This window comes from Sciurus vulgaris (genome assembly GCF_902686455.1).
Source record: "Sciurus vulgaris genome assembly, chromosome: 2".
Taxonomy (NCBI): Eukaryota; Metazoa; Chordata; class Mammalia; order Rodentia; family Sciuridae; genus Sciurus; species Sciurus vulgaris.
The window spans coordinates 51,757,170-51,784,843 of NC_136462.1; the positions used below are offsets into that span (position 1 = coordinate 51,757,170).

Genomic DNA, 27,674 nt, shown 5'->3' on the forward strand with positions numbered 1-27,674 from the left:
TAATCCAGCTATGTGTATTCCAGAATTCAAGCTCTTAATGCCTGTGTTATGGTACCTTTATATAATGCACATGCAATCATTCTACTTGCTCATAAATGCCTTTTACTGAAGTAAACTACACTTTGATATAAAATAGTGTAACAGTACCACTAGGTAGTAGTCTCATAATCATCATAAAATTCCCAGTAATAGTATCTTTTTTATATAACTTGTTTCTAGTTAAGCAGTTCAAACAGGTTTATGAGGCACATATTGGAAAATACAGATAAGAAAGAAGGAAGCAAAATTAACTTTACTTCCACCATTGCATGCTTTTTAAACACTCTTTCAGTGCTCATATGTATTTAAGTGATATATATCTAAATCTTCCCTTTCCCTTTTCACTTAGCATGCACATGTTTTCATATTTAGAATTTAAGAGTAGCTGTAAATTGTACCATAATTTATTAAACCACTCTTTTATTCTTACACTACCACAGTAAACATTAGATGTTTACTAATCTGTCTCTGTGCATATCTCCTTAAGAAGACTATTTTTTTTTTTTTTTTTTTTTGCGGTGCTGGGGATCGAACCCAGGGCCTTGTGCTTGCAAGGCAAGAACTCTACCGACTGAGCTATCTCTCCACCCCAAAAAGACTATTTTTGAAGCAACTGTGGATTCAAAGATTTGTACACTTTAAGTCTTCAGACCTCACTGAAGTACTGAGAATGCTGAATTTCTCACCTCTATTTAATATTTATTGCAGAGTTTTCCTTCCTCCCTGTGTAGAGATTTTGAGTAACATGATGACCAATTTACTTTGTTTTCAGGAGATGATTTTTCTTTGATTCAACAAGAAATATTTATGGTTAAAGAATGTAAACATTGTAACATTGTTGCCTACTTTGGAAGCTATCTCAGGTAAGAAACAAACAAAAAAACAGAAGTATCTGTTCTCTCTGTATTTTATATCCTCTTTGCTACCACCCTCCCTTCCTTTCAGGTCAGTGCTGTTTTATGTGGCAATTTTTAAATTACACTACTCAAGTGGTAAAATTTCTAGAACTTTCTTTTCATTTCTCTATTATGTTAATTATGGTACCTCCTTTATTTAATTATACTTTAGGACAACCTTAATGAAACATTATGAATGATTATGAGTATTTACCTTATAAAATGGATCATAATCTAAATCTTTAAATGGGAACAAAACTGAAACTGATGCACTTTTCTGTATATTAAAGAGAGATTGCTACAGCAATTTCCTGTTATCTTCTGTATCCTGACTCTTGGTGTTTTGAAGAGTATAAGCCTTATAGTACTTATTTTAATGATTACAAATTACCAGCTAATACAATTTTCTCTTCATAATAGTCGAGAAAAACTGTGGATTTGTATGGAATACTGTGGTGGCGGATCTCTTCAAGATATTTATCATGGTACTGTGAATTTAACTTTATACTTTAAAATTGACTTTGATGATAATGATTGTTGTTTGACATTTCCAGTCACCCAGGAAATTAATAGGTAGAAATTTACTCTTTTGCATTCTTTTGTTCTGTTCCCAGAACTGCACAAAAGAAACCTAAGATTTTTGTTGGTGGTGGTTATTCAGTTAAATTTGCCTAAGTCAGAACCAAAAAATTCAAAAGTATTTGTACAAACTAAATTTTACTTTTTAGATGTAAGCTCTAGGAAAGTGTTTTATCTACTAATGAAACTGGCTAAACACCCTTATAAATAAGACTTGAAATGCAAAGAGTAACTCACAAGGGGAAATATGTATCTATCTTAGTGACTTAACCAGCTAACCAGAAAAATAGTTCACTTCTTACTACAGGAATATTGCATTAAAATGTGTAATTTTTTTAATTGGAGTATTTTATTTAGCATTGTTAACTAGGCAGATTTTTTTTAGTTGACTTTGCTTACTAATAATATATAGAAATAGTTTTGTCTCTGTAGTTTAATTTCTAATTTGTTTACAGTATTTGAATTTCTAGAATTTGTAAAATTAAGATTGTATCCTTAAAAAAATAATTTTTCCTTGTTTAACATGCGTGTCAGATAGTAAAACTCCCATTGCAACTATGCATAGTTTGTTATTTATTATTAAGAATTATGTGCCCTGGCACAGTGGTACATGCCTGTAATCCTAGAGTCTCGGAAGGCTGAAGCAGGAGGATTGCAAGTTCAAGGCTAGCCTCAGCAACTTAGTGAGTCTCTTAAGCAATTTAGCAAGACCCTGTCTCAGAAAGGACTGGGGATGTCACTCAATGGTTGAGCATCCCTGGGTTCAATCCCTGGTACCAAATTATGTGAAATATTTTAAAATATTTCTGTGCTGAAATCTTTATACTGGAAGCCTTATTGAATTTTAGTCATGTAATTTACAGATGCAGCCGTAATATAGAAACAGAAGTGCAGTTTCAGTTTATATAATATTGTAGAGGTCAAAGTTTTTAAAAAGTCAATAATAGACAAGCACTTGAATAAACTACATTGTACTTATGATATGGAATACCTTGTAGCACTTAAAACAATGAAATAGTTTTGTATATTGATTTGGATAATCCTCAAGAATATGTGTAGCATGGTTAATCATACTAAGGCTTTCAGAAATTATATTTTTTATAAGTATACATATGAATGAATGTAAATGCAAGCAAAACAAAAGGCTACATACCAGAAATAAGTCAGTACCAAAGGGAGGGAATGCAGGACTCAGATATAAAATTCTGAATTATAGTAATAATGAATTGATATATTACTTCATTATAAACTTTTTGTGTAGTAGTTATCTAATTTTTACAACAAATAACCCATAACAAAAAGGTCCTGATCACCACCTCTTTATTTTTAAAATAAAGTTTACCACATAAATGTTACACATAGACATTATGATTTACTCTTAAGAATTTCAAAATAAGAACAAATCTCACTTTAAAAAAAAAGAAAAGCTTTATTCTCTTATTTAATAGACTTTCATTTTCTCATATATTGCAAAACTGGAATGACCTTTTTTTATCCTGTTGTTCACTTTAAAGAATTATTGGTAAACTATGCACAGTGACACCTACCCATAATCCCAGGAACTCAGGAGGCTGAGGCAAGAGGATTGCAAGTTCCAGGCCAGCCTCTACAATTTAGTGAGACCCTGTCTCCAAATAAAAAGGACTCACAATGTAGCTCAGTGATCAAGAACCAGTAGGTTCAATCCCCAGGATTGCCAAAAGATAAAATAAAATAAAATTTATTGGTAGAAAACAGTTCTATGCCACTTTTTTAAAATCCTTATCTATGATTTTATAAAGAAGAATGATTTTTATATGAAGTTTCTATTTAATTGTAAATTTATCCAGTCACTTTTATAAAATGAAAATATGGATAAAATTAAACTATACAGCTGGCAGTTTTTACTACTTTCCCTTTTAAATTTAAAAAATTGCTTTGAGACATCAGTTTTATTTCTTCATGAAATTGCTATTAATTAGAATCTAAGAAGTATGAATTCCTATAAATAGTATCCTAAAAATCAGTAGTCAAGAATATCTACACTTATAAATTAAATGTTGCTAATAAAGTGGCTTTTATTACTAGTCCATCAATGTACTAAGAATCAGAGTTTTATTCCTAATGGGTACAGACAGGCAGCAATGAAAATATGCAGTGAAATGTTTTTCTAGGCAAAGATTACCTGTAGCTACCTAGGTTTTATTGTCAGCAAATACCACCCCAGATTTTCTCTCATGGTTTTGAAAGACAGAGTTCCAGAGTTTCTTGATGGGTACTTGCATAAGAGGGATTTTATAGTTCATATTAGGAAGGGAGAGGTCTGAGTGATAAAAGTGATCCTGGCTACTTTTTAAATTCTCAGATAAGGTACTGGTTCAAGCCACCTTGTCTTGATAGATGTGGTAAAGAATTATGCTAAAGAGATAATATCTTGATGTTTAAAATGTAATGATGCTTTTCAGTGTTTCAGTAACCAAACTCTGTGCTTCTGTACATCTCATATAACTGTCATTAGTTATGTATGTTTATCAAGTTTCTTGACTTTATTTAAAAAAAAATTGTTCACGATTGAGATATGTTCATTGCTTTCTATAGAACTTTCTATGATGTATTATGTTTTGCACTTAATGGGTGCTTAATATTTTCACTTACTGAAGTTGTTATGAAGTAAATCTCTTATTTTTAGAGTATATTTTCAGTCTCAGTGTTACCTTTTCTTGTTTTGTTTTGTTTCTTGATTATAAAGATAATGTATGCTCCTGGTCAGAAGAGAAGTTATTTAGTGATATAGAGAAGTTATACAATAGTTGGTCATCTTAAAAAGTAGACTATTTCTAATCTGTTATCTTCAAATATATGACAATGTAATATTTTTTTTTCTAGTTACTGGACCATTATCAGAATTGCAAATAGCCTACGTATGCCGAGAAACCTTACAGGTACTATATTTGCTCAGATATATAGGCAATTCCAGCTCATAATCAATAACTATAGAATGATAGTCATCCAAAAGAGAAAGGGTAAACCAAAATTATTTTTCTATTCCCATCTCAGTATAGTTCTGTAAAACTAGTTGTATTTTTTCATGAGCAAGTCACAAGAATTCACTTAAGTTGGTGCTGACATGTAGTGGTGGTAAGTGGTGTTCTGCCTTCATGCTAATACAAGGGATCATTTATGTTATTCTACTTTGTCGCTTTACTTTCATTGCTACAAAGCTAAGGAAAGCCACAGGTATAAATTTGTTTTTCCGGATCACCAGACTTCTCAACTGTAAAATTGTCTAAACTTTGCCTTGAAGTTTTATGGCAGTGAAAATTGTCTGCTCCAGAGAATGTGAAGTCTTTTACCATTTCTCCCAAAATAAAATAAATATGCACAGCAATAACCCATAGCATTATCTGTAATACCTAATTCTGTGGGATATTAATACATGTCATTGATAAGCAGAACCCCTTTCTCTAAGTTTATATTGAACACATGGCTATTTTTCTTTACTTCAGGATCTGTGAGAGCTTTTAGTATGTTAAAGTGGGTGTGCAATAGAAGTATAGGGTATTTATTTATTTATTTATTTATAAATAGACTGTTGAGAAAATTAGCAACTAACAATTTTGTTCATATACTTTAAGGCATTTAAATGAGGAGGAATTAAGTAGTAATTATAGGTTTTTATTTTTTTCTATTTTTATAATTTACAACTGATAATTGTTAATTGATAATTTTATGTGTGGTTCTTCCATACTTTAGAAATTGGGAGTTTGACCAGATCTAAGAGCAAGTTCTAGTGAGCTTATAGAGTTAGTTTCCACATAGTTTAAAAAAAGATACACCATGCCAAATCTTACTGTGAAAGATATGAAAGTAAATTCAATATTTATGTTCGTATGCGTGTGTGTGTGCGCGCACGCACGTGAGAGAGAGGGGGGGCGGGGGATCACTCATTATCCGTGGGGAGTTGGTTCCAAGAACTCTAAGGATACCAAAATTGGTACAAGGTCAAATCCTTTATATAAAATAGTGTAATATTTGTAACATATCCTTCTCTATACTTAAGATCATCTCTAGATTACTTCTAATACCTAAGACAATGTAAATGCTATGTAAATAGTTGTTACACTGTATTGTTTAGGGGTGACCAAAAAAGAGAGTCTACATGTTCAGGACAGATATTTTTCCCCAAAATTATTTTAGTCCATGGTTGGTTAAATCCATGAATGCATAAATCATGGATGTGGAGGACTAACTTTATGTTTTCCTTACAATATTTATATAACAAAATAATCTGTTGTATCTAAATAAATTATAAACCTAACCATGTACTTATAGCACAGAATTATTGATAAATTCATTCCCTTTATATTTTAATTTCCAACTTCATTGTTTCTTTAAGAGTGGAAGTGAAAGAACGGCAGCTTGGATTTGCATTCTGTACCTGATATAAGACCTTAGTTTATGTGGTTCTAGTTCCCCAAATATAATGAGGCTTTGTAAGCAATTTATAAATTTAAATTAGTTCGAGTTTAACATTTGGTAAAAATGGAGTAACAAAGTATCATTTACCTTGCTCCCTGAAAAAAAAAGTAGGCAATGTATATGAAATAGTAGTTGTCAAGAAACTGGACATCAGGAGACTGGGATGTAGCCCACTGGTAGAGCACTTGCCTAGCATTCCTGAAGCCCTGGCTTTGATCCCCAGTACCACAAAAGAGAAATGACATCAGGTATTAAAGGCCTGAGAGATAGAAAACAAGGAACAGACCATGGTACAGGGAGAAAGAACACAAGTTTGATGCAGGGAAAACAAGGCAGCTAGAGTATTTAGGATAGAGTATTGGAGAGTATTTATAAAAAATCCAGAAATACACCAGCCAGATGTGGTAATGCATGCCTATAATCCTGGAGACATGGGATGCTGAGACAAGAGGATTTCAGATTCAAGGCCAGCCTTAGCAATTTAGGGAGACCCTGCCTCAAATTAAAAAATAAGGCCTGGAAATGTGGCTTGTGGGTAAAGTGTCCCTAGGTTCAATCCCCAGTGTCTTCCCCTAAAATCCAAAAATATGTAGTACCCAGAGAGCACAAAAATGTTGGGCATCTAAAAATTACCAGACATGCAAAGAAGCATAATAAGGAGAAAATCAATGAAGCTAGCTCACAACTGACAAAGATGCTAGAATTAGCAGAATAGGACAAGAAAGCAATTTTAGCTGAGATATAGAAGATGTTTAAGAAAAAAAAAAAAAAGACCAAAATTAAACTTCTAGGGATGAAAACTATACTGTATGAAGAACTCAACCAAGGATGGACTCAATGGCAGTTTACATATTGAAAAATACATATATATGGGACTGGGGTTGTGGCTTAGTGGTAGAGCACTCACCAAGAATGCCAAGAATGCGTGAAGCCCTGGGTTCGATCCTCAGCACCACATAAAAATAAAATAAAGGTGTTGTGTCCACCTACAACTAAAACAAAATATATATGTATATATACATTTGTGTGAATTTGAGGGTATGTTAGTAGAAAATGTATCCAAAATGAAACACAGAAAAAAAATGATTAAAAAAAAAAAAAAATGAAAAACCACGCATGGTATTATAGGCCTATAATTGCAACTACTTAGAAGACTCAAGCCAGAAGATTGCTTGAGCCCAGGAGTTTGGGACTAGCCTGGGAAACATAAGACTCAATCTGAAAAACTAAAATTATTAAACCATAGAGCAATTTCAGGTGACCTAATATGTATATAGTTTTTCTTTCTGAAGGAGAAGAGAAAAAAAGGGGAGAAAGGAAAGAAAACAATATTTGGAAAATAAATATGGCTAAAATTTTTTCAAATTTATTGAACACTATTAAGTCATAGACCCCAAGCACTCAACAAACTAAGGATAGAAAACATGAAAACACATACACACACACACACACACACACACACACACACACACACACACACAAAGGCATGTCATCAAATTGCTCATTTGATAATGATAAAACCTTAGAAATACTTAGAACAAAAGAATCCATTACATGCAAACAAAAGGATGATGGCAGATTTATCATTGGAAACAGTTAAGACAACAGTGGAGAACCTAAAGGTAGAAAGAAATTGTCAACCTAGAGCTCAATGCCTATAAAAAATATCTTTCAAAAATAGTGAAACAGACATTATTACCTCATGTACATACATGACTGCATGACCGTTGTGGTCCTACAATATGTAAAATCAGAAAAATGAGAAATTACACTCCATTTATGTGTGATCTATCAAAATGTATAAATGCATTCTATTGTGTACAACAAATTAGAATAAATAAAGATATTTATGAAAAAAACCTTAAAAAATAGTTTTTAAGACTTATAAATGCTGAAAGAACTATAAAGGAAACTTGGGAATGATAAATGCATTCATTCAAAATTCTGTTTTTATAAATTATTTCCAGTTTTTACCAGAAAATGAATTAGAAATCTTTAAGATATAGTAAACATTGATTAGTAGAAAGAAGCTCTTCTTAAGTTTTATCCCACTCAGAAAGGCATTCTAGTTTTTCTTATTCAGTGAGAACTAAGTAGAAAATTTTAGAGTCAAGTTTGTAATTTTGCTAATACATACCTTTTCTTTTTTTAACCTCAGGGTCTTGCCTATTTGCATACTAAAGGCAAAATGCATAGAGATATCAAAGTAAGTTCATTTAATATGTTTAAATTGCTAATTGTATTTGAAGAAATTTTTATGCTAATTTAATAGAATTTGTATTTTTGTTTTAGGGTGCAAATATTTTATTGACAGACCATGGTGATGTAAAATTAGGTATGTTGTTTCAAATTTCTAAATTTTTTTCCAAAAAATTAATAAAATTTTAGATGAGAATTGACATTGTTCAATTTTAATATTCATATTGAATCATAATAATATTTATACTTTGGCACAGTAGGTTTTAGTCCTGAGACTCAGTTTGTAGAAATTAATTCTTAAGATGAAGAAGCCATATTCATAGAAGTATTTGTTACATTACTTATAGTAGAAAAAATGCAAACCTAACTCTAGCAATAGAGAAACTGTTAAACTACAGTTTATTACTTACAGAATATTATTCAGTCATTAATATTTTTAATATATGAGAGCAAAATCTCCTGATATATGAAATGGCAAAAATTAACTCTGTGTATTTAGTTTTTTATAATCATTTTTAACAACTCACAATATAAAATGTTATACAGAGAAAAAAAAGGACATTTTTTAAGAATAGTAAGATACTATCCCTGTTAGGATAAAAGGAATTCAGGAGTATGTTTTGCCCATGAGTTTTATTGCTTTTTTTGTTCCCCAAATTAACTTCAGTAAGCTTGTAATAAAACTATTTTTATTAACTTATTCTTAATAAAGTATATTTTCATCATAGTAAAATGATACTGAATTATTTTAATGAGTTTGTTATAAACTAAGAAAGATTTAGGTATTTCTTTTTTTTTTAGATTTTTTTTATTAAAAATCATAAATTTACATAGGGCAATGTTGTTTGATTCATTCTGTTATTTTTTCCCTCCCCCCCATCCCTCTTTTCCCTCTATACAGTCCTTCCTTCCTCCATTCTTACCACCCTCTTTATCCCTAACCCTAAACCTAACCCTAACCCTAACGCTAACCCCTCCTACCCCCCATTATATGTCCTCATCCGCTTATCAGAGAGATCATTCGTCCTTTAGTTTTTTGAGATTGGCTTATCTCACTTAGCATGATATCCTCCAATTTCATCCATTTGCCTGCAAATGCCATAATTTTATCATTCTTCATGGCAGAGTAATATTCCATTGTGTATATATATGCCACAGTTTCTTTATCCATTCATCAACTGAAGGGCATCTAGGTTGGTAGATTTAGGTATTTCACTTATGTAGTTACCTCATGTAAATATCTGAATTATTTTTTTAAATTTATTTTTATTGTAAACAAATGGGATACATGTTGTTTCTGTTTGAACATGGAGTAACAGCGTACCATTTGCATATTCATAAATTTACATAGAGTAATGATGTTTGATTCATTCCATTATTTTTTTCCTTCCCCCCCACCCCCCCACCTCTCTTTTCCCTCTATACAGTCCCTCCTTCCTCCATTCTTGTCCCACTCCCACCCCCCATTAAGTGTCATCATCCACTTATTAGTGAGATCATTCCTCTTTTGGATTTTTGAGATTGGCTTATCTCACTTAACATGATATTCTCCAATTTCATCCATTTGCCTGCAAATGCCATAATTTTATTATTCTTTATAGCTGAATAATATTCCATTGTATATATATACCACAGTTTCTTTATCCATTCATCAATTGAAGGGCATCTAGGTTGGTTCCATAGTCTGTCTATTGTGAATTGAGCCGCTATGAACATTGATGTGGCTGTATCTCTGTAGTGTGCTGATTTTAAGTCCTTTGGGTATAGGCCAAGGAGTGGGATAGCTGGGTCAAATGGTAGGTCCATTCCAAGTTTTCTAAATTATTTCTGAATTATTGATAATGCTATGTGTATAGCATTATTGAAACTGTGAAACTTAGAAACATTACTTGTTCTAAAAAGAAAATTTTATCTTCTGTTCTTTTTCCTCTCTAGCTGATTTTGGGGTTGCTGCAAAAATAACAGCTACTATAGCAAAACGAAAATCTTTCATTGGCACACCTTATTGGTAAGACATTACTGTTATTAGTACATTTTAGTCTCTTGCTTTATAACTGAGCCACATCCTGGAATAAGTTAAGGAAATCATGTACATCTTTTTAAGTCAAAAGAATAATATGCTGAATATTAAAAATTATGTTGTAAAAGATGAATAGTCAATGGATAAAACTTATGGCACATTAAAAATATCAAGATTAAAAGTAGTATATGTGGGCCGGGATTGTGGCTCAGTAGTAGAGTGCTCACCTAGCATATGTGAGCCACTGGGTTCGATCCTCAGCACCACATAAAAATAAATAGAATAAAGGTATTGTGTCCATCTACAACTAAAAAAAAAATTATTTTAAAGTAGTATATGCAAGGGAATTTAAAAGATGTGTTTTATAAAAGATATGTTTAAGTAAAAGGTATAAATGAGAATGTGTGAAAGAGTGACTCTTTTTGGTTGAAATTGTGCTTCACTGTTTTCCATATTTTTTCATGTATTCCACATTCTCTTCAGTTACCATGTACCGCTTTTAATAACAGGAAGGCCCCAATAAATGTTATATGAAAGCACAAGTAAGTTAGGTTATCTATCGAATTCCCTTTGGTACAAAGCCCATTTCCCTCCTCTACCCTTTTTTGTGACTGTCCTGTGTTGTAAACACTCCTCTCCAGTCAAAATTTTCTATTTTTGTACCCTGATCATACTATGTGAAATACTGGTTGTACTCGTTACCTCTTTAGGAACCCCTTTTTCTGTTTTTATCTTAACTTCTCCCCATTGCAAAGAGTGACATGCACTCTGACTTTTATCACCTATGGTAGACTGATGGGTCAACATCTTCATTTCCCACTGAGCCAGGAAGTGCAATAGTGTTCGCATGGCATTCCTGTTAGCTACCACTAAATGATTCTAGTGGGCAGAGGAATCGAAATTGATTTGCTTTTTCTGGGCTCCAGCTCAACCTCTTTCCTCTATGAAACTTGTTTATAATCATCAGGCTCCATAGTAATCATTTCTTCTTTTTAGTCCTGGATCCATTATTATATATATAGAACTCACATTTACAGTTCAGCATTTTTAGTATATATCTTGCATATCATTAACTACACTTGAGTTGAAAGTGTGTTAGTAGAACTTTTTATAACCTTAAATGCATATAAAAGCAACTTGTGGATATTCAATATAAATATAATTAATTCTAAAATAGTAAATGTTGAAATAAAAAGAATATTTCTCCTGGGCAATATCATCTCTACCATATAATGTCAGATGCCATCATATACATCTTACTCCTAAGTGTGTAACTCCAACTCAGCTCCTCAGTTGACCTTCAGACTTCTATATACTTAGCAGTTGCTTGATAATAGTTCTACTTCAGTATCCCACCAGCATTTCATACTCAATATCTTCAGACTTCCTCTTCCAGTTCTCAATTCCAGATGTTGCTCTCTACGTTAACTTGCTGGTTGGTATGATCTTTGTGAGATTCCATCGTGGTGTACTGTGGGTTAGGCCAGAAGGTCCAGAAGGTGATGGTGCAGCCCATCAACCTCGTCTTCAGATATTTGTAAAACAGGTCCCAGATTCAGGTGTGGCTCTAGGAGCAAATGAATATACCAGTAGAGGATTATATTTTTGGTTTTAATGAATACGTGAACCTTGTATTAGATGATACAGAAGAGATTCATTCTAAAACAAAGTCAAGAAAACAACTGGATTGGTTCATGATAAAAGAAAATATTACTGTGTTACAAAGTGTCTCCAACTAGAAATGATCAATGAAGTGAGAAGTTATAGAGAAAGCCACAATTGTTTTAAGGTGACTTTTGCTGGGAATATAGTTCTAAAACATTTGTTCATATTGTTTTGATTACCCTTGTGTTGTAACCAGATGAAAATAAATGCCATGGAACTCTTTTTATTAAATCTCATTTAAAAATTTTAAAAATATATCTTCAGTCGGCCCCTTTTATCCTATACATTCTTCCATAGCCTTTGAAAAGTTCTCTTTTCTTTTTCCTTTGTACATTTGAAATAGTTCTTTAATTCGCCTGACTGGTTTTGTCTCCTCTCACACTGTCCTTCATGCTGTTGTAAGTTCTAGATTGTTTGTTGCCATAATTAAGTCTTTCAAGGGGGTCCAGAAATCTAAATAAACATCCTTTTATAATCAGTAGGTCATTCATAATCTAGCCCCCATTTCTGAAGTTCATTTTCCCCACACTATTACATCTGTTGCAAAGGATAATATTTTTTCATTTCCTATCACAGGTATATTTTTATAAAATAAAAATGAATTGCTAAAAATTGATCATGCATTTGGATAAGAAAGACTGCTTAATTACTGTGTTTCTGTACTTGTTGCCAAATGGTAACTAGCAGTGTACTTACTGCCCATCTCATCTGAGGATCAAATATTGAGTTGCCCTGCCCTAGCAACTCTCCAGGTGATCCATGTGCTTACCTTCTCTTCCTGCATTTGCACTATGAAATGTTCAGACTCCTTACTCACACCTTAGCTCCCTGCTGATTCATTTTTAAGTGTTATTTTCTTTGGGAAGTTTTCTGTGATCTTCCTAGGGTTTTAAGTATTCTTTTTCATTTTCCTGTATTACATAATAAGATTCACCTAACACAAACTAAAAAACGAAGTTTTTCTCACATCACCAGTATTCAAGATTTTTAAATAATGAATTTTAAAAGAGTATGTATGTGTGTGTGTGAGAGAGACAGAGACACAGAAGAAATTTAAGTCTTTCCTGATAAAGTTTCTTCTTTGCTAATAAAGACCTCTCAGCTTCTTTTCCCTCCAAATCTAATGGTTATAATAAGAAGTAGTATTTTTTGAAAATGAAAATATTATGTTCACTGATACCTTTTAGGATGGCTCCAGAAGTTGCAGCAGTAGAGAAGAATGGTGGCTACAACCAACTCTGTGATATTTGGGCTGTAGGAATAACAGCAATTGAACTTGGAGAACTTCAGCCACCTATGTTTGATCTTCATCCAATGAGGTGTTTTCATTATTTATAATTATGCAGTTATCAGTCGAGTCTTTGGAAAGTGGAATACTGAGATAACTCTGGGATTACAAGCTCATTTTTAAGTATGTCAAAATAGTAAAACTGTTGTAAGGGACTGGGAATTAATTACATTTAAAACCTGCTTGGTTGTATTGCTGCTCCTCAAACATAGAGTGAGTGACCTGCATTGTATGAATCTTTCACATAAAATAATTATCCCTTAGTAATCAGACTAGGACATGCCAGTTATTTTTAAACAAGTCTTTTGGGGTCTTTATTTTCATTCCTCCATTAATTGATCTTGTTTCTTTTTTATCTTATGAAATGGTAGAATGCACAAGATATTTTATTTTACTATCTCATTTGATTTTCTTTTACTTTGTCTAGAAATTATGAAGAAATACTGAAGAAATACCTATGCTTAGTGTAATCATCACATATCTTAGGATAATATATTGTCTTTCAGAAATATTTGAGGGCTTTTCAAATGTTTTTTCATATTTTGAAGGAAAAGATATATTGGACTAAAATTTAACTCTAAATGGTTGAAAATTAAAAAGAAAATTAGAATGGGGAAAATGTTCTCTTAATGTATGATCAACCATGGGTCAATGTGTGCTACATAAGGAACTCATTTAAAGACTACAGGAGAAAGTATTTAGGAGCAAGTACCAGGTAAAGAAACAGGGAAAACAAAGCTACACAACACAAGTTAAAAGATATCTACTGTTGCCTAGAATGCCAGTAGGTACAGACCTGGAGGAAAATAATTTTATGTTATTTGTTAAAGGTAGTACAAATGTTTCAGTGATTCTTCTACTTAGGAAATTGTTCTTAGGAAATAATTCAAGGATTAGGGATTATCCATTTTAGGATAACTGGAAAAATATCTAAATAATAGTTGCTGAATTGTTAACTTTTTTAGCAGTTAGTGGCAGCTGTACATATGTTTAAACGAAGGGAACTTGGAAAATTGATTAGTAATTTAAAAAGTAGAACATAGTATTATCTAACATAATTATAATGTAATAATTGATTAGCATTTAAATAAAGGCAAAAAAGCAGAAAGTTTAAAATACTAAAATGGCAAGATTTTTTTTCTTTTAATCATTTCATTTTTAAAATGAGAAAATATCTGGTATGTTTTTTTAAAAAGTAGTTTACTTAGAATCCTGGAAGAGGTTTTTGTAGGAGATACTGAAATAGAGCATGTTGGAAATTCCCTCTTAAATCCTCTATCTTTCTACTCCAAAATACCGAGGAAAATGGGTCAAAGGTAAATTACAACAGAGATTGACATTTGTGTAATATATTATTTAAATACAGGAAGTAGAGCAGGAAACGGGTGCAATTTGCCTATCTACTCAAAATAGTTGTTGAGGCCAGTCTTTGGTTAAATGCACAACCTGAAGTTAGCATAATATATGTCCATGTGTTACAGAATTGTATATAAATACATAGAAATGTGAAGATATACTACTAGTTACATAGGTAAGAATATAGTAATAAAACTCTAACATTTGGTCGCTTTGCTTTGTGAGTAAGGGCCAATTGTATGAGTTTAAAGATTTTCTATAGGTAGGAAATTTTCCATATGCTACCCAAAATATTAAAAATTTAATTTCCCTATCTCAAAACAGTTTTATTTGGTGCCTACATATGTAGTAGTCTTGTATAAATTCATTACAGAATATTTATTGTGATTATTAGCTTTAGTAATAAAAGTATATGGTATTGGTTTTTAATTGAATTTTTTAATTTCAGGGCTCTCTTCTTAATGTCAAAAAGTAATTTTCAGCCTCCAAAACTAAAGGACAAAACAAAGTGGTGAGTTAAAGAATACATGGTTTCATAGAATTTTATAATGGGAAATAACATTGTTCCTTTACTTTATAGATGATAAAACCAAAGCCTAGAGGCATTAAGCAGTTTGCTCAGAGTTACATAGCTAATTTACTTGCAGACTTATGGCCAGAATCTAGGTTTATTTTCCAGCGAGTGTTCTTTTATAATCCACCGCTCTTATTAAACTCACTTGTTTCTCTCAACTTGGCAGCTTTAGTAAGAGGTGTGGTAGGAAAGGATTTGAAGTTAATAGGTGAAGATTTTTGCCCTGTATTCCTTTATATCCATTAATTACCATTTGACTTTCATGGAAGATGATATTTGAAAAGATTTCCCAGATACTATTGATGCTTAAAATCAGTTTCTTTTGTTTTTTCTGTCTTCCTTCCATAAAACTTGGAAGGGTTATTACTTACTTTCCTAATCTCTCCTTTCTCTTATAAAGGAGAGCAGCTTGCTGGAATTATCATTCATAAGAATGTCATTAGTTGAATGGTGAAAGTTGGAAGTTATTTTTCTGGTGTTACCTTCTCCGCATTTTATAAAATTAACCAGGCATACAAAAGTTTCCAAGTTCTTAAATTCAGGAGTTCTTCATCCAGATTACATGGATCCCTTGAGTGTCTGTGAGCCTCCAAATTCTGTTAGGTAAATTTTATTTTTCTGATGAGACTGTCCATTTCAGATTCTAAGAATCCCCTCCCCAAAGTAGATTCTGAACTTCCTAGTTTTATTTAGGAGCCAGGCCATTCTTGGGATCGCTGCAGGAGTGAAAGGCAAATCACACTATGGAAACAAAGGAGTTTATATCCTCCTTCTAGCTATATTCCTTTGTATTGACACTGGTTTCTTCCTGTTCCGTATTGTCCAAAGTCTCTAACCATCTGGAAATTGTGGCAAAAATGACCGAGTATTCTATTCATTCAAGAACAACTATTAGGTATCAATGCTAAGTTCACAAATTCCAGATTAGTCATTACCATTGGAGAACCTTTGCCACTCTGTGATCCAGCTAACTCCATGTAATCTCTGTCACAAGCCACCAGTTACAGTGCAGCGATTTGATTCCTGTACTGCAAATTGCCATGTGGTTGTTGTCATTGCTAGTCACTGAAGTTATTTGGTTTCTTTCGTTCTTATTTAGTATCTCCCAGTGGAACCTTGGCAGTGTTGAAAACTGCCATGAATAATTAAAACATGATTCTTCTAATTTGTATCCTTTTCCTTTCCCCACTTCCATCAATGCAGGTAGCAGGAAAATCCTTCCAGTTACAAAAATTACTCCTTATTTTAATCTCTGTCCTAAGGATTAAGTAGCCTTTTCAGGATTTACATATAGTCACTTAAATTATCTACCTTACCCTCTGTGCCATCCAACTCTTTTGGTATAGCAAAACATGTAAATACTGTATAAATTAGGCAATAAGAAAAGTACATTTTTACTTCTAAGCAGAACATCATAAATTATATAAATGACACAGCCTCCCTGATTCTGATTTGTACAGGTTATATATTTCTGCTCTGTTACCTAATTCCAACAAAACTGATACGGATGTTTCTAAGGAATAGACTGTGCTTTGGGCTTAGGTTTTTTGGTTTATATAGAACTAAGAGAAAAAATCCCGTGTTTCATACTTTCTGACTGCTTCTGAGCTAATTTTGTTTAATAACACCAAGAAACTAATATTAGTAAGATATTTTTGTATATGTCTCTTTTTATTTGAAGGTCATCAACATTCCATAATTTCGTCAAAATAGCACTAACTAAAAACCCCAAAAAAAGACCAACTGCTGAAAGACTTCTGACTGTAAGTCATTGGAATTGTGGAGAGATTTCTTGTAGTCATGCAGTAATTAGACATATCAATAACAAAAGTACTTAGATTTTTAATAAAAACTGTAAATTATCTCTTACAGCAGGGATCAGCAAACTTTCTGTAAGGGAAAATATAGTAAATATTTCAGACATTGTGGACAATAGTTTCTGTCACAACCTCATAATTTTGCCATTATAGCACAAAGTAGCCATAAACAGTACACATGTATTAGAATATTTTTAATACTCAATAAAACTGTATTTACAAAAAGAAGCAGTGTACCAGATTTTGCCCTTGCACTATAGTTTGCTGACCCCTGCCTTAGAAAAAAACTCAAAAATGTTGCCTCATCTGAAATTAACTGCTTTTCTTAGCTGCTTATGTGAATTCATAATGTGCTCTTTTGAGTTTATGTTTGTGTAAAATATTTTTGTATGAGAAGAAGTCAGTGATTACAACCCAAGAAAGCTTTATAATTTAACTGAATTAAATGTAAGCAAATGTAAAGTATACATGCTTTTCTCTTGTTTTAAATATGTTTTAGTTGTCACTGGACCTTTATTTTATTTATTTATATGTGGTACTGAGAATCCAATCCAGTGCCTCAAACATGCTAGGCAAGTGCTCTATCACTGAACCACAACCCCAGCCCCACATGCTTTTTTCTTACTGTAATTATGTACCATACTGTGGTACTCATTTTCGTATCAGTGACATGAGTAATGAATGCCCTTGGTATAGCTAAAGATATAATCTTACAATCTAGACAACTTTACATAGAGAAATTATTCATGTTCTAAGCTTACCCCAAAGTTTTTTTTAATTTATATAACATAATTATCAATTCATTCACTGATTAATATTTTTACTAATATATTCTCATTTTATTGTAGACTCCTATGCTTGTCTATGCTAGTTACTGAATGAAAGATTATTTGGAATGAAAAACTACAAATAACATTTTCTATAAACCATAAAGGCATATTCATGAAATTATTTTGTTTCATTTTTACTTAGCATACTTTTGTTGGACAGCCAGGTCTCTCCAGGGCCCTGGCAGTTGAGCTGTTAGACAAAGTGAATAATCCAGACAATCATGCACATTACACCGAAGGAGACGATGATGACTTTGAGGTAAGGAAATGTTTGTAACCTAATATTTGAAAATAAGTGTTTACTATGGCTTTAGAGCTTACTTTCTGATTCACTCTTTAAATTCAGTTGAAATAGGCTTAGCTACAAAGGTTAATTAGCTATATAAACTATACTTATCCTACCTACATATAGTTATCAGTTCTTGCTTTTATTTTTGGTACTGGGGATTCAACTCAGGGGCACTTGACCACCGAGCCACATTTTGTATTTTATTTAGAGATAGGGTCTCACTGAGTTGCTTCGCACCTCGCCATTGCTGAGGCTGTCTTTGAACTCATGATCCTCCTGTGTCAGCCTCCTAAACTGGGATTACAGGCATGTCCACGGCACCCAGCAATTCTTGCTTTTTTTAAATCTGTGGTTTAATATACATAACATAACCTATTGATACTTTTCTTAATCCCAATTCTTACTAGGATTAGTTTTTTTTTTTTTTTTTTTTGCTTTTTCAACACAGGGTTTATACATATATTGTAATATGAGATTGTACTCAAAAATATAAGTATTACTTGCTAATTTAAAAAAATTTTAAATGTTTTAAAGATGGAAGTGTTAACTACTCTGATTTGATCATATACACTGTATACATCTATCAAATTATCATACTGTACCCTATAAATTTACAGGATTAAAATAATCAAAAATAAAAATTTTTAAATACCTCTAAATCATTAATCTTTTCTTCCCTACTCTACATGTACAACACAGTATGGTTGGTAGATTTATTTTTCCCCTTACTTGAACTATCATTTGCAGACTTGGAATTAATGTGATCTTTTATTTTCTTAGTTTTGTTGCCTGAAATTTTTAAGAGGTTAACTAGAGGTTTAAAGTCACATATGCCCCCCACATCCCAGAAACGAAGAGGTGCTTTCCCTTCTCACTGGATCTCAGTTTCTGTAGTGAGAGTTTGATCTTCCTATAGGCCATATATTGACATCATCGGTTTCCTAGGAAATAAAGGTTTCAGGAACATTACTGTGGACAAAAAAAAGTTTAGCCACAGCACATGTGCATATTTATTTTTCACAAAAGAGACTCCTTAGAAATCCAGTTGGTCATTTTTGAAGTTTCTGTATTTATGCTTATCATTAACAGAATATAAATAATTTTTCAAATGTAAATTGAAATTCTCATTGGAAAATTTGTCCTTTCCAATACTTTTTCAAAGGTATCATTTCTTATGTATTTCATGTAGGGCCGTCCATAATATGCTTACCTTCTCTGAAAATAATAAAGTTATTTTGAATGTATTATGTGTAACCACAACTTGTAAATCAGGAATGAGGGACTTACTGCTCATTGACAGTTACCTGTTTATGCCGATATATAACACAACTATTTTTTGCACTTGAGTCTCTCATTTTGTGTCTCTTCCTCTCCTTTTATGATTTGTTTGTTTCTATGTATCTCTGAATCAGTCTGTTTATTTCTCTTTATGCCTTTATTACCCTTTATAGCTATACCTTCAGTTTTGGCAAAATTACATAACTGAAGCTTGCATGTTGATTGATTCATTTATTAAAGGGAATTTTCTGTGTTCTTAACCTTTATATTTTATAAATATCATACTAATTACTAACATTCATTGGTACTCATCATGTGACAAATATTAGGACAATTTCCATGTTGACTTTTGTAATACTCAAAATTGTCCATAGTAATAGGTACAGTTATTAATGTTCTCATTTGTAAAATAAGGGACAAAGAAGTAATTTGCCCAAGATCATATAGCTTAAGTAGTGAAACCAGGATTTAGATCCAAGTGAACTACCTCTAGAGCCTGCTCTCTTACTTAATTTACACCATTATTTCTATATGAATGCTTAATAGAAATAGTCATTAGACAGTCTTTAAAAATGAATCTTATGGGGTTGAGGTTGGGATTCAGTGATAAGAGCACTCGCCTAGCATGCATGAGGCCCTGGGTTCAATCCTCAGCACCACATGGAAATAAAATAAAGGTATTATATCCACCTACAACTAAAACAAAATGTTTGAAAAAATGAATCTTAGTTTCTTTCTGTATTGCCTAGTATGTAGTATTATCCTGTCATTTTGTAAGTACCTAATGAATATTTTGTTGAATGTTAAATTGACTGTAATTGAAAATAGTAAATAAACTAACCATATGTAGATTTATTTTCCCCCTTACTTGAACTATCATTTGCAGACTTGGAATTAATAAAGAAGAATTTAATTCCTTAAAGATTCAGAAAGTATTAAAATTTATGGCATCAATGTGAATTAGATGCTCCTTGATTCCCCAATTAATCTCTCACTGATAATGTTAATATACAAACTCCTTTTACTTCCATACCACTTTGCTGGGCTTCCCAAATTCCTCCTAATTTCAGAATTCTGTCTATTTAATGATATTACCATTCTTTATAGTTCTTGAAATGCAAAGCCTTCTACTGATTAGTTGGGGGCACAGTAGTGTATGAGACTACTGTCCCTCTCTTCATGAAGCTTTTATGGTATGACCTCAGAGGAAATTCAGAAATACCAACATATAATGGTGTGATAACCTTTATGGACTGGGAAATATAGGGTATTATGAAGGCATTTTATAGGGACAGGAAAGAACTCACTGTAAAAGTGATGTTTGTGCCGAAAACCTGAGGGGTAAATTGGAATTAGTGGAAGAGAGTAAGAATAAGTATGCTAAGCAGAGGAAATAATATCATATTTGAAAACCTGGTGATAAGAGAGAAGATGATGTATTTGTATTTGAGGAACTAAAGTCAGCCTGGTTAGAGCAGAAAGCAAGGAAGGAAATGGTGGAAATAAGTTGCAAAGGTAGACACTGATTATCTCAAACCATGTTAAAATTTTCGACTTTAGCCAAGGGCAGTTGGGTAAAGGAGTGGCATAACATGCGTGTGTTTAGAATATCTCTGAATTCAGAATGGTGACTCCATTACTGAACACTTCTTAAGAGATTATGGAAGTTATTCAGGATAGAGAGAATAATAGTTTAAACTATGGTAGTAGAGCAATGATGAAGAGAAATGGATTAATGCAGGAATTTTCTGAGAGCTGAGCATAGTGGCACAGACCTATGATCCCAGCAACTGCAAAGGTTGAGTCAGAAGGATCACAGTTCAAGGCCAACCTCAGCATCTTAGCAAGACCCTCTGCAGCTTAGCTGTATCAAAATAAAAAATAAAAATGTCTAGGAATGTAGCTCAGTGGTAAAATGCCTCTGGGTTCATTCCCCAGTACTAAAAAAGCAAAATAACTTTCTGAGTTGGTGATCAGATGAAGAAGACTAAGAAATGAGAAAAGAATTAGTACTGGATTTTGACTTGAATAGTTGGATGGGTATAAACATTTACTGTGGTAGAATCACTAGAATAAAATAAGGTTAGGAAATAAAGATGAGTCCAATTTTACACAGAACAAGATGTTGATGTTGCACAAGACTTTGAAACAGAGAAGACTAGTAAAGAGTTAGATTCATGGTTGTAACGTAGGGAACAAAGTTTGGACTACAGATACAGATGTGAGAGTCATTGGATGTAGATATAGTAGATACTTTAAGGAGTAAATGTGATCACCCAACAGAACAAAATTAGAATGACAGTAGAAGAAAACTTAGAATAGAATCTGGAGAGTTCTTCCAAAATTTGAGGGTCAAGTAGGCAAAAGAGATTGATAAGCAACACTGAAAGAAGGAGAGTTTCAGTGAACATCTGTCTAGTTGGGTTAAGGTAGTCTTTGGGTTTAGACGGTAGTGTTTAATGACTTAAACAGGATAATTTGCAGATAGTGGAAGGGAAACTGGATTGGAGAGTCTTGAAAGATAAGTATAGTAATTTATCAAATTTAGTTGTAAAGGAATGGGTGGGATAGAGCAGTAGCTGTAGGAGAATGAGTTGAAGAGGGCTAGATTTATTGATTGATTGTGGTTGGTCGGGGGATTGAACATGATTAAATGCTTATGAAAGGATCTGATAGAAATTAAAGATGCAACAGAAGCAAGATGAATAGTCATTGCCCCCAAAAAGAAAGCAGAGGCTTGGATCTAGAATATGATGAAGGACTAGATCTTAGATAAGGTAACACTTCTCTTGCCTTAGAGAGGAAGTTGATTGATAGTATAATTAGTAATTTCTGTTTTCTCTGAAGTCAATGGCAAGGGAAAAAAAGAAGAAAGGAAAATAGCTAGGTTTGAAGAGTTTGGAGAAGGTGTGAAATAGTAACTGAGGAGAATGGATTGTGAATTAGTTAAATGACTAGACAAGTGTCAAAAGGCCAGTGGGGCAAAGGGAATTTAGAATATTGGCAAGAGATTGCTTGAAATTTGGGATTATCAGGTATAAACTGGATAGGGAAACAAGTGAAGATAGGCAAGATGAAAGAGTGGTAGGTCAATGACCTTGATATTCCAGTGGGAACGTTAAACAAGTGTAATGAGTGCAAGAGAGAAAGTAAGCTTGAAGGATCAGAGATTTGGAGTATATTGGGAATTCATGCATCAGAGCTCATGCCAGGGCCCAGGTGGGATGTCAGGAGTAAAGAGTGCATTGAAGTACATAAGGATGTCCAATTCAGAACCTTGGATTCACCTCAATTTTTGAACTCTTGGTTTGACTGTCGGTCTTATGTGTCTTGAAGCAGAATGGAAAAAAACAAAAAACATACAACTTGAAGAACTATGAGTGAATAGGAATGAGTCATCAGAAATTTGGTAGATAGGGGTTGCTTCAAAAGCATAGCTTCTGTGTAGCGGTAGCTTTTGCAAGAAAGTGGAAGTAGTAAGCTTTTTATTGGCTTTGCTACAGAATTCCGAATCTTGTATCCAGTGTTTCTCCCCTCCATTCTTCCTTGCACACCTATTACATGACCCTTAAAGCTGACTCTGATAATGCCACTGCCTTCTGTAAAATCTTTTTTAAAACAAGAAAATCCCTTTGCTAAGAAAATAAGGTTGAGAGCCCTCACCTGGCATTCAGAGCCTTTCATAATCTGGCTCACCTCCAGTGGGCCTTCCCAGTTTTGTTATCTCTTAACCTGATCTTCACTGCAAACAAACAATAACCAACCCCCAACCCCTGCAAACACTTCAGTTTCCTTTTCTTTCTTGGATCACTTGATTTATAGCTTTCTGTGGCCTAATGCTTCTCCCACATTGCTACATATCCAATGCCTACTTGGACTAGATCCCAGATTAGATTAAAGTTCTTCTGTGCAGACCTTCTGTACTCCTTCAGTTCAGTATGGAAGCCATTTCTTCTTTCTCTAGGCTTTAATTATAACCTATTTATTTTCTTAATAAATACCACTTACATTTTCTTTTTTGTAAATGTTTATATATTTTATCTTTCTAGGCTATAAACTCTAAGGACAAGATTTTTATCTGATTTTCTCTGAATCCCTTTAGTGTTTTACACAGTATAAACATGGACTAAGTGAAAAAACTTTTTAAAGTACCTTAGTGTTCATTGTGTTTGTTTTATGTTTGTCCTATAATTTATTAGTAGATAATTGTATTTGTCAATAAATGATCACTTAATTAAAAGTTTAACCTTTTAACTTTATCATTGAAATTTTTTAAAGTGTGTATGTTATGTTTATATTCACAGCCCCATGCAATCATTCGTCATACCATTAGATCTACAAACAGGAATGCCAGAGCTGAACGGACAGCTTCAGAAATAAATTGTATGTGTTTGGTATACATTTTCCATTGGTGGTTTTGGAGGGTTGAGCTGGGTGTTCTTGTATTTTTTTATTCAATAATAAAATCTCAGATTAATTGAGAATACATACTTTAACATATCAGAATTCCTCTGAAATATATGTTGCTAATCTGCCTTTGGTGGAATTGTGTTCATTTAAAATTTTTAATGTTTTTATTTTCTAATTATGAATATAATCATGTCCATTGCAGGAAATTTGCAAGAAAAAATACAAAATTAACATTGCACACGATCATACCACCCAGAGCCAAATCATAATTATTATTTTGCAAGTTTTTCTTCATATTTCTCCATGTATACTTTGTATATACATACATATACTTTATATGTATACTTTATATACATATATGCCTGAATTTATACTACATATAACATTTTGCTTAATATGGAAATATTTTCCATACATTAGCCTAGTCTTATGACTATTATATCTAATGGTTTTATAATGTTTTATTACTTGGTTTATTGTAGTTAGTTCCCTGTTGTTGGGCATTGGTGGTATTTTCAATTTTGAAAATACTTAAAAGGAAAGATTGATTTTTGTATTTAATAAGTTAATCATTGAGAGATTAAAAATTTTGTATCAATAATGTTTTTCATTTTAACTGTGCTAGTTTAGAGCAACAGGATGGAGAGGAATTTCAGCTATGGGCTTATTGACTTAAATGTGTACTGTTTCAAGAATTTAAAGTAGTTTAAGATATAAAATAAGACATGACAAAATACAAATGGAATTGTAAACTGTAATGGAAAAAGACAATTCATTAAATATATTAGTTCTAATAGTAATTAGAATTATTGCAGAGGAATGATTTGTTTGTTTCTATCTGAGGTTTTTGTTTTTTTTTTAACACAAATATCTCTAACTTTTTAGATATGGGTTTAGAAACCAAGGTCATAGGAGTGTTAGAATATCTTTCCCATATCATTTGTTTCAATCAGGACTTTTCATAGTTGAACCAGTAATTTCAAGACTTGTTTTAGTGCCCAGATTGCTTTCTTATGTTGTTACACAATCTGAAGTGAGCCCTGTGGGTTTCAGATAGATACCTAGTAAAAAAGTGGCAAAGTTGATATTTCTTTATAAAGTGTTCTTTACTTTACACAGCTATACAGTATTTCATTAATGTAATTTAACTTATTTTATAGCCTTCAGGTTTTGTGTCATATTTAACTAGGCCTTCTTGATTCCAAGGTTACAAAAGAATTTTTGTATGTTTTCTTTGTTTATTTTTAGTTACACTTTTTAAAATATTTAAATCTTTGGTATAAAGTATTTGCTAGAAGGCATAGTTTGGATTCAACTTTATTATATCTCTAGATGACTACTCATTTATCTCAGTGTTATTTATTAAAAATTTCAATATTTCTCCTCATGTATTCAGCATACCATCTTTATTATAAATTCCCAAGCATGTCTTGGGGACTGTCAGGCTTTTCCTGTAAATACTATTCTGTTGTAATTAATATATCTGTGTGCCAACATCATACTTTTGATAAATCTCTTGATAGTGTTCCTCCTCCTACTCCCTCCCCCACCACACACATCGTACACATACACACACTCTTTGTTGCTATTGTCTTTTTATATATATATATATATATATATATATATATTTTTATGTGGTGCTGAGGATGGAACCCAGAGCCTCAAGCATGCTAGGCAAGCACTCTACCACTGAGCCTTTTATTATGATATTTGGCTATTTTATTTTTTTACAAATAAACTAAAGAATCAACTAATCTATTTAAAACTTCAGGGGTTTTTCTGATACCTTATTACCTGTTTGCGTTGACTTTGGGAAAATTGACATCTTCATGATATTGTCTTAATGAAAATAGACATTTTTCAGAGATAAGTTGAAGATCTAGTTCTTTGATAAGTGTCTAGAGTACTTATATCCTCAGACTAAGCTCCATGTGCTTCATGTTCCAGACAGAAGGTAGAGTCGAGGTCATTTTATTGATAATTTGTCTATAAATTTTCACAGGTTGTTTTCCGTGTCTAGCAGAAATGTTTTATAACTTTGCTCTTGCCTCTTTGATAGATACTATACATAACTAGTTAGTTCTAATCTGTTTTTTAGTTTTTTAAATTGCTCATACCTTAAGTATACTGCATGGCGAATTTTTAAATATGTGTACACCTGTGTAACTTCTACCCATTATCTAAATCTCAAAAGGCTCTCATCCTCCTTCACAATTTTTACTTATGTCCTGTACTCTCCTGCCCCTCCTATACCCAGGCTAATCAGTATTCCAATGTCTGTTACCATAGGTTACTTTTTATCTGATCTTGACCTTCAAACAACTGGGTTCACATGAATTTAGTTTCTTTTGTTCAACATTATGTATATAGGAGTCATGCATGTGTAGCAATGGTTTATTATTTTCACTGTAGAGTAATACTCCATTGTATAATTATACCACAATTTATCCATTCTTCTGTTGACTGGCATTTGAGTCGTTTCCAGTTTTGGACTATTATGACTACTATAAGCATTCTTACTATGTATTTGTAGTCTATAAATAAATATTATGCACCTGGCCTAATTAGTCTAAGATCACAAGGGACAAATGTGTAGTCCAACAGAGTCAGAGTAGGGAGAGTAAAGAAAGTACTTTCTCCATCTGGTTCAGATATTAGCCAAATTATCTGATTTTAAGAATTTGTCATGTAAAAGTCAATTCATGTTTGAATCTAATCATGTAGGGAACTGATCAGAGGGCATTGGCACCAAAGGAAGACGGGAGGAAAGTAATCACATACAAACCCCACAGTGGGTTTAAAATGTATGGTTTTAGCTGATTCATGAATAAATTCCAGCCAAGTGTTGGACTCATACCACAAACTAAGGCTAAAAAGAGTGATGTTACTATGGACTCTACAGGTATCATAATTAAGAGTAATAAGTGTCAACAATTCAAAACCTTTCATTGTTGAAGAGGAAGTACATGTAGCTAAGAAAAGAAGGTACATATGGCAATATGCAAGTTCAAAATGTGAGAGTCAGTGGCTCCAGTGCTCTTGTTCCGTGGTCCTGAGCCAGATGCTCCACTCAAAGTAGTCATCAGCTTAGAGCAGCAGACTTGCATGGAAGATGTCTTCTTTTTGTAGTTATTTGCTTCTGAAGGATCCCTTGTCATTTCCAGTTTGAGGTATCCTATAGGATAGTCTTTCAGTGATCTAAGATGGGTGTATGTCTCTATAATTGAGAGCAATGAATACAGGGATCAACACCCAGTTTTACCACTGTGTTCATTACTTAAAACAGCTGACAAAATTCTATGCACTGATGTTGGAAGGCAGTTTTCCAGAAGACAGCTCTGAATTTTAAATCACGTAAAGGTTGTCTCAGAGGAAATCCTTGGACATGTTTGATGTAACACTGTGTATACTAAATGACATTCAGCTATTAACCTGTAATAAATGTAGAAAATAGTCAGAAGCAGGATTCTCAAAGGTATTGCTTACTCATGTTTTGGTTTATTGAGTTAATGAGTTCCAGAGGAATTGACCTCACTGTCATCCACACAAAGGAAAAATCAAAACACTTTAGACTGAGGAAGTCTGAGAATTTTGGAAAGTTTATCTAATTTAAATCTGAAAATTCCATGGGTCCTTTTTATGTTATCCATAGAGTGAGAGTGAGAAGGTCATAAGATGTACTATCTTACAAATCTCTAGATAACTATACTGAGTGTTTCCAATCCTAGAAAGACACATTTCCCAGGGAGGAAGCACACTATTACAGTCTTTTATTTTGTTTTCCCCATTATTTTTTTAATTTATTTATTTTTTAGTTGGCAGCAAACCTTTATTATTATTTATTTATTTATTTATATGTGGTGCTGAAAATCTAACCCAGTACCTCGCATGTGCTAGGCAAGCACTCAGCCACAGAGCCACAACCCCAGCCCTGCCATTCTTAAAGTTGAGGTTTTTTGACAAGCTTTATCCATCC

General features: G+C 32.8%; 1 protein-coding gene, 1 long non-coding RNA gene and 1 pseudogene across 4 annotated transcripts in view; 2 read left to right on the forward strand and 1 right to left on the reverse strand.

Moving 5' to 3' along the window:
• Positions 1-27,674, reverse strand: part of LOC306648876 — a 603,819-nt gene that overhangs the window by 102,440 nt on the left and 473,705 nt on the right. The window lies entirely within an intron of this gene.
• Positions 1-27,674, forward strand: part of MAP4K5 (mitogen-activated protein kinase kinase kinase kinase 5) — a 99,046-nt gene that overhangs the window by 33,300 nt on the left and 38,072 nt on the right. For both annotated transcript variants that reach the window (XM_079118941.1, XM_079118942.1), the window contains exons 4-14: positions 812-902; positions 1,356-1,420; positions 4,380-4,435; positions 8,131-8,178; positions 8,265-8,307; positions 10,107-10,179; positions 13,044-13,175; positions 14,949-15,011; positions 16,756-16,837; positions 17,864-17,980; positions 23,593-23,671. In XM_079118941.1, the coding sequence (XP_078975067.1) occupies positions 812-902; positions 1,356-1,420; positions 4,380-4,435; positions 8,131-8,178; positions 8,265-8,307; positions 10,107-10,179; positions 13,044-13,175; positions 14,949-15,011; positions 16,756-16,837; positions 17,864-17,980; positions 23,593-23,671 (849 nt within the window). The remainder of the gene's footprint in view (positions 1-811; positions 903-1,355; positions 1,421-4,379; positions 4,436-8,130; positions 8,179-8,264; positions 8,308-10,106; positions 10,180-13,043; positions 13,176-14,948; positions 15,012-16,755; positions 16,838-17,863; positions 17,981-23,592; positions 23,672-27,674) is intronic.
• On the forward strand, positions 10,715-13,034 carry LOC306653624 (small nuclear ribonucleoprotein E-like; annotated as a pseudogene). Its single transcript has 2 exons — positions 10,715-10,733; positions 11,647-13,034. The product of its transcript is annotated as a small nuclear ribonucleoprotein E-like (transcript).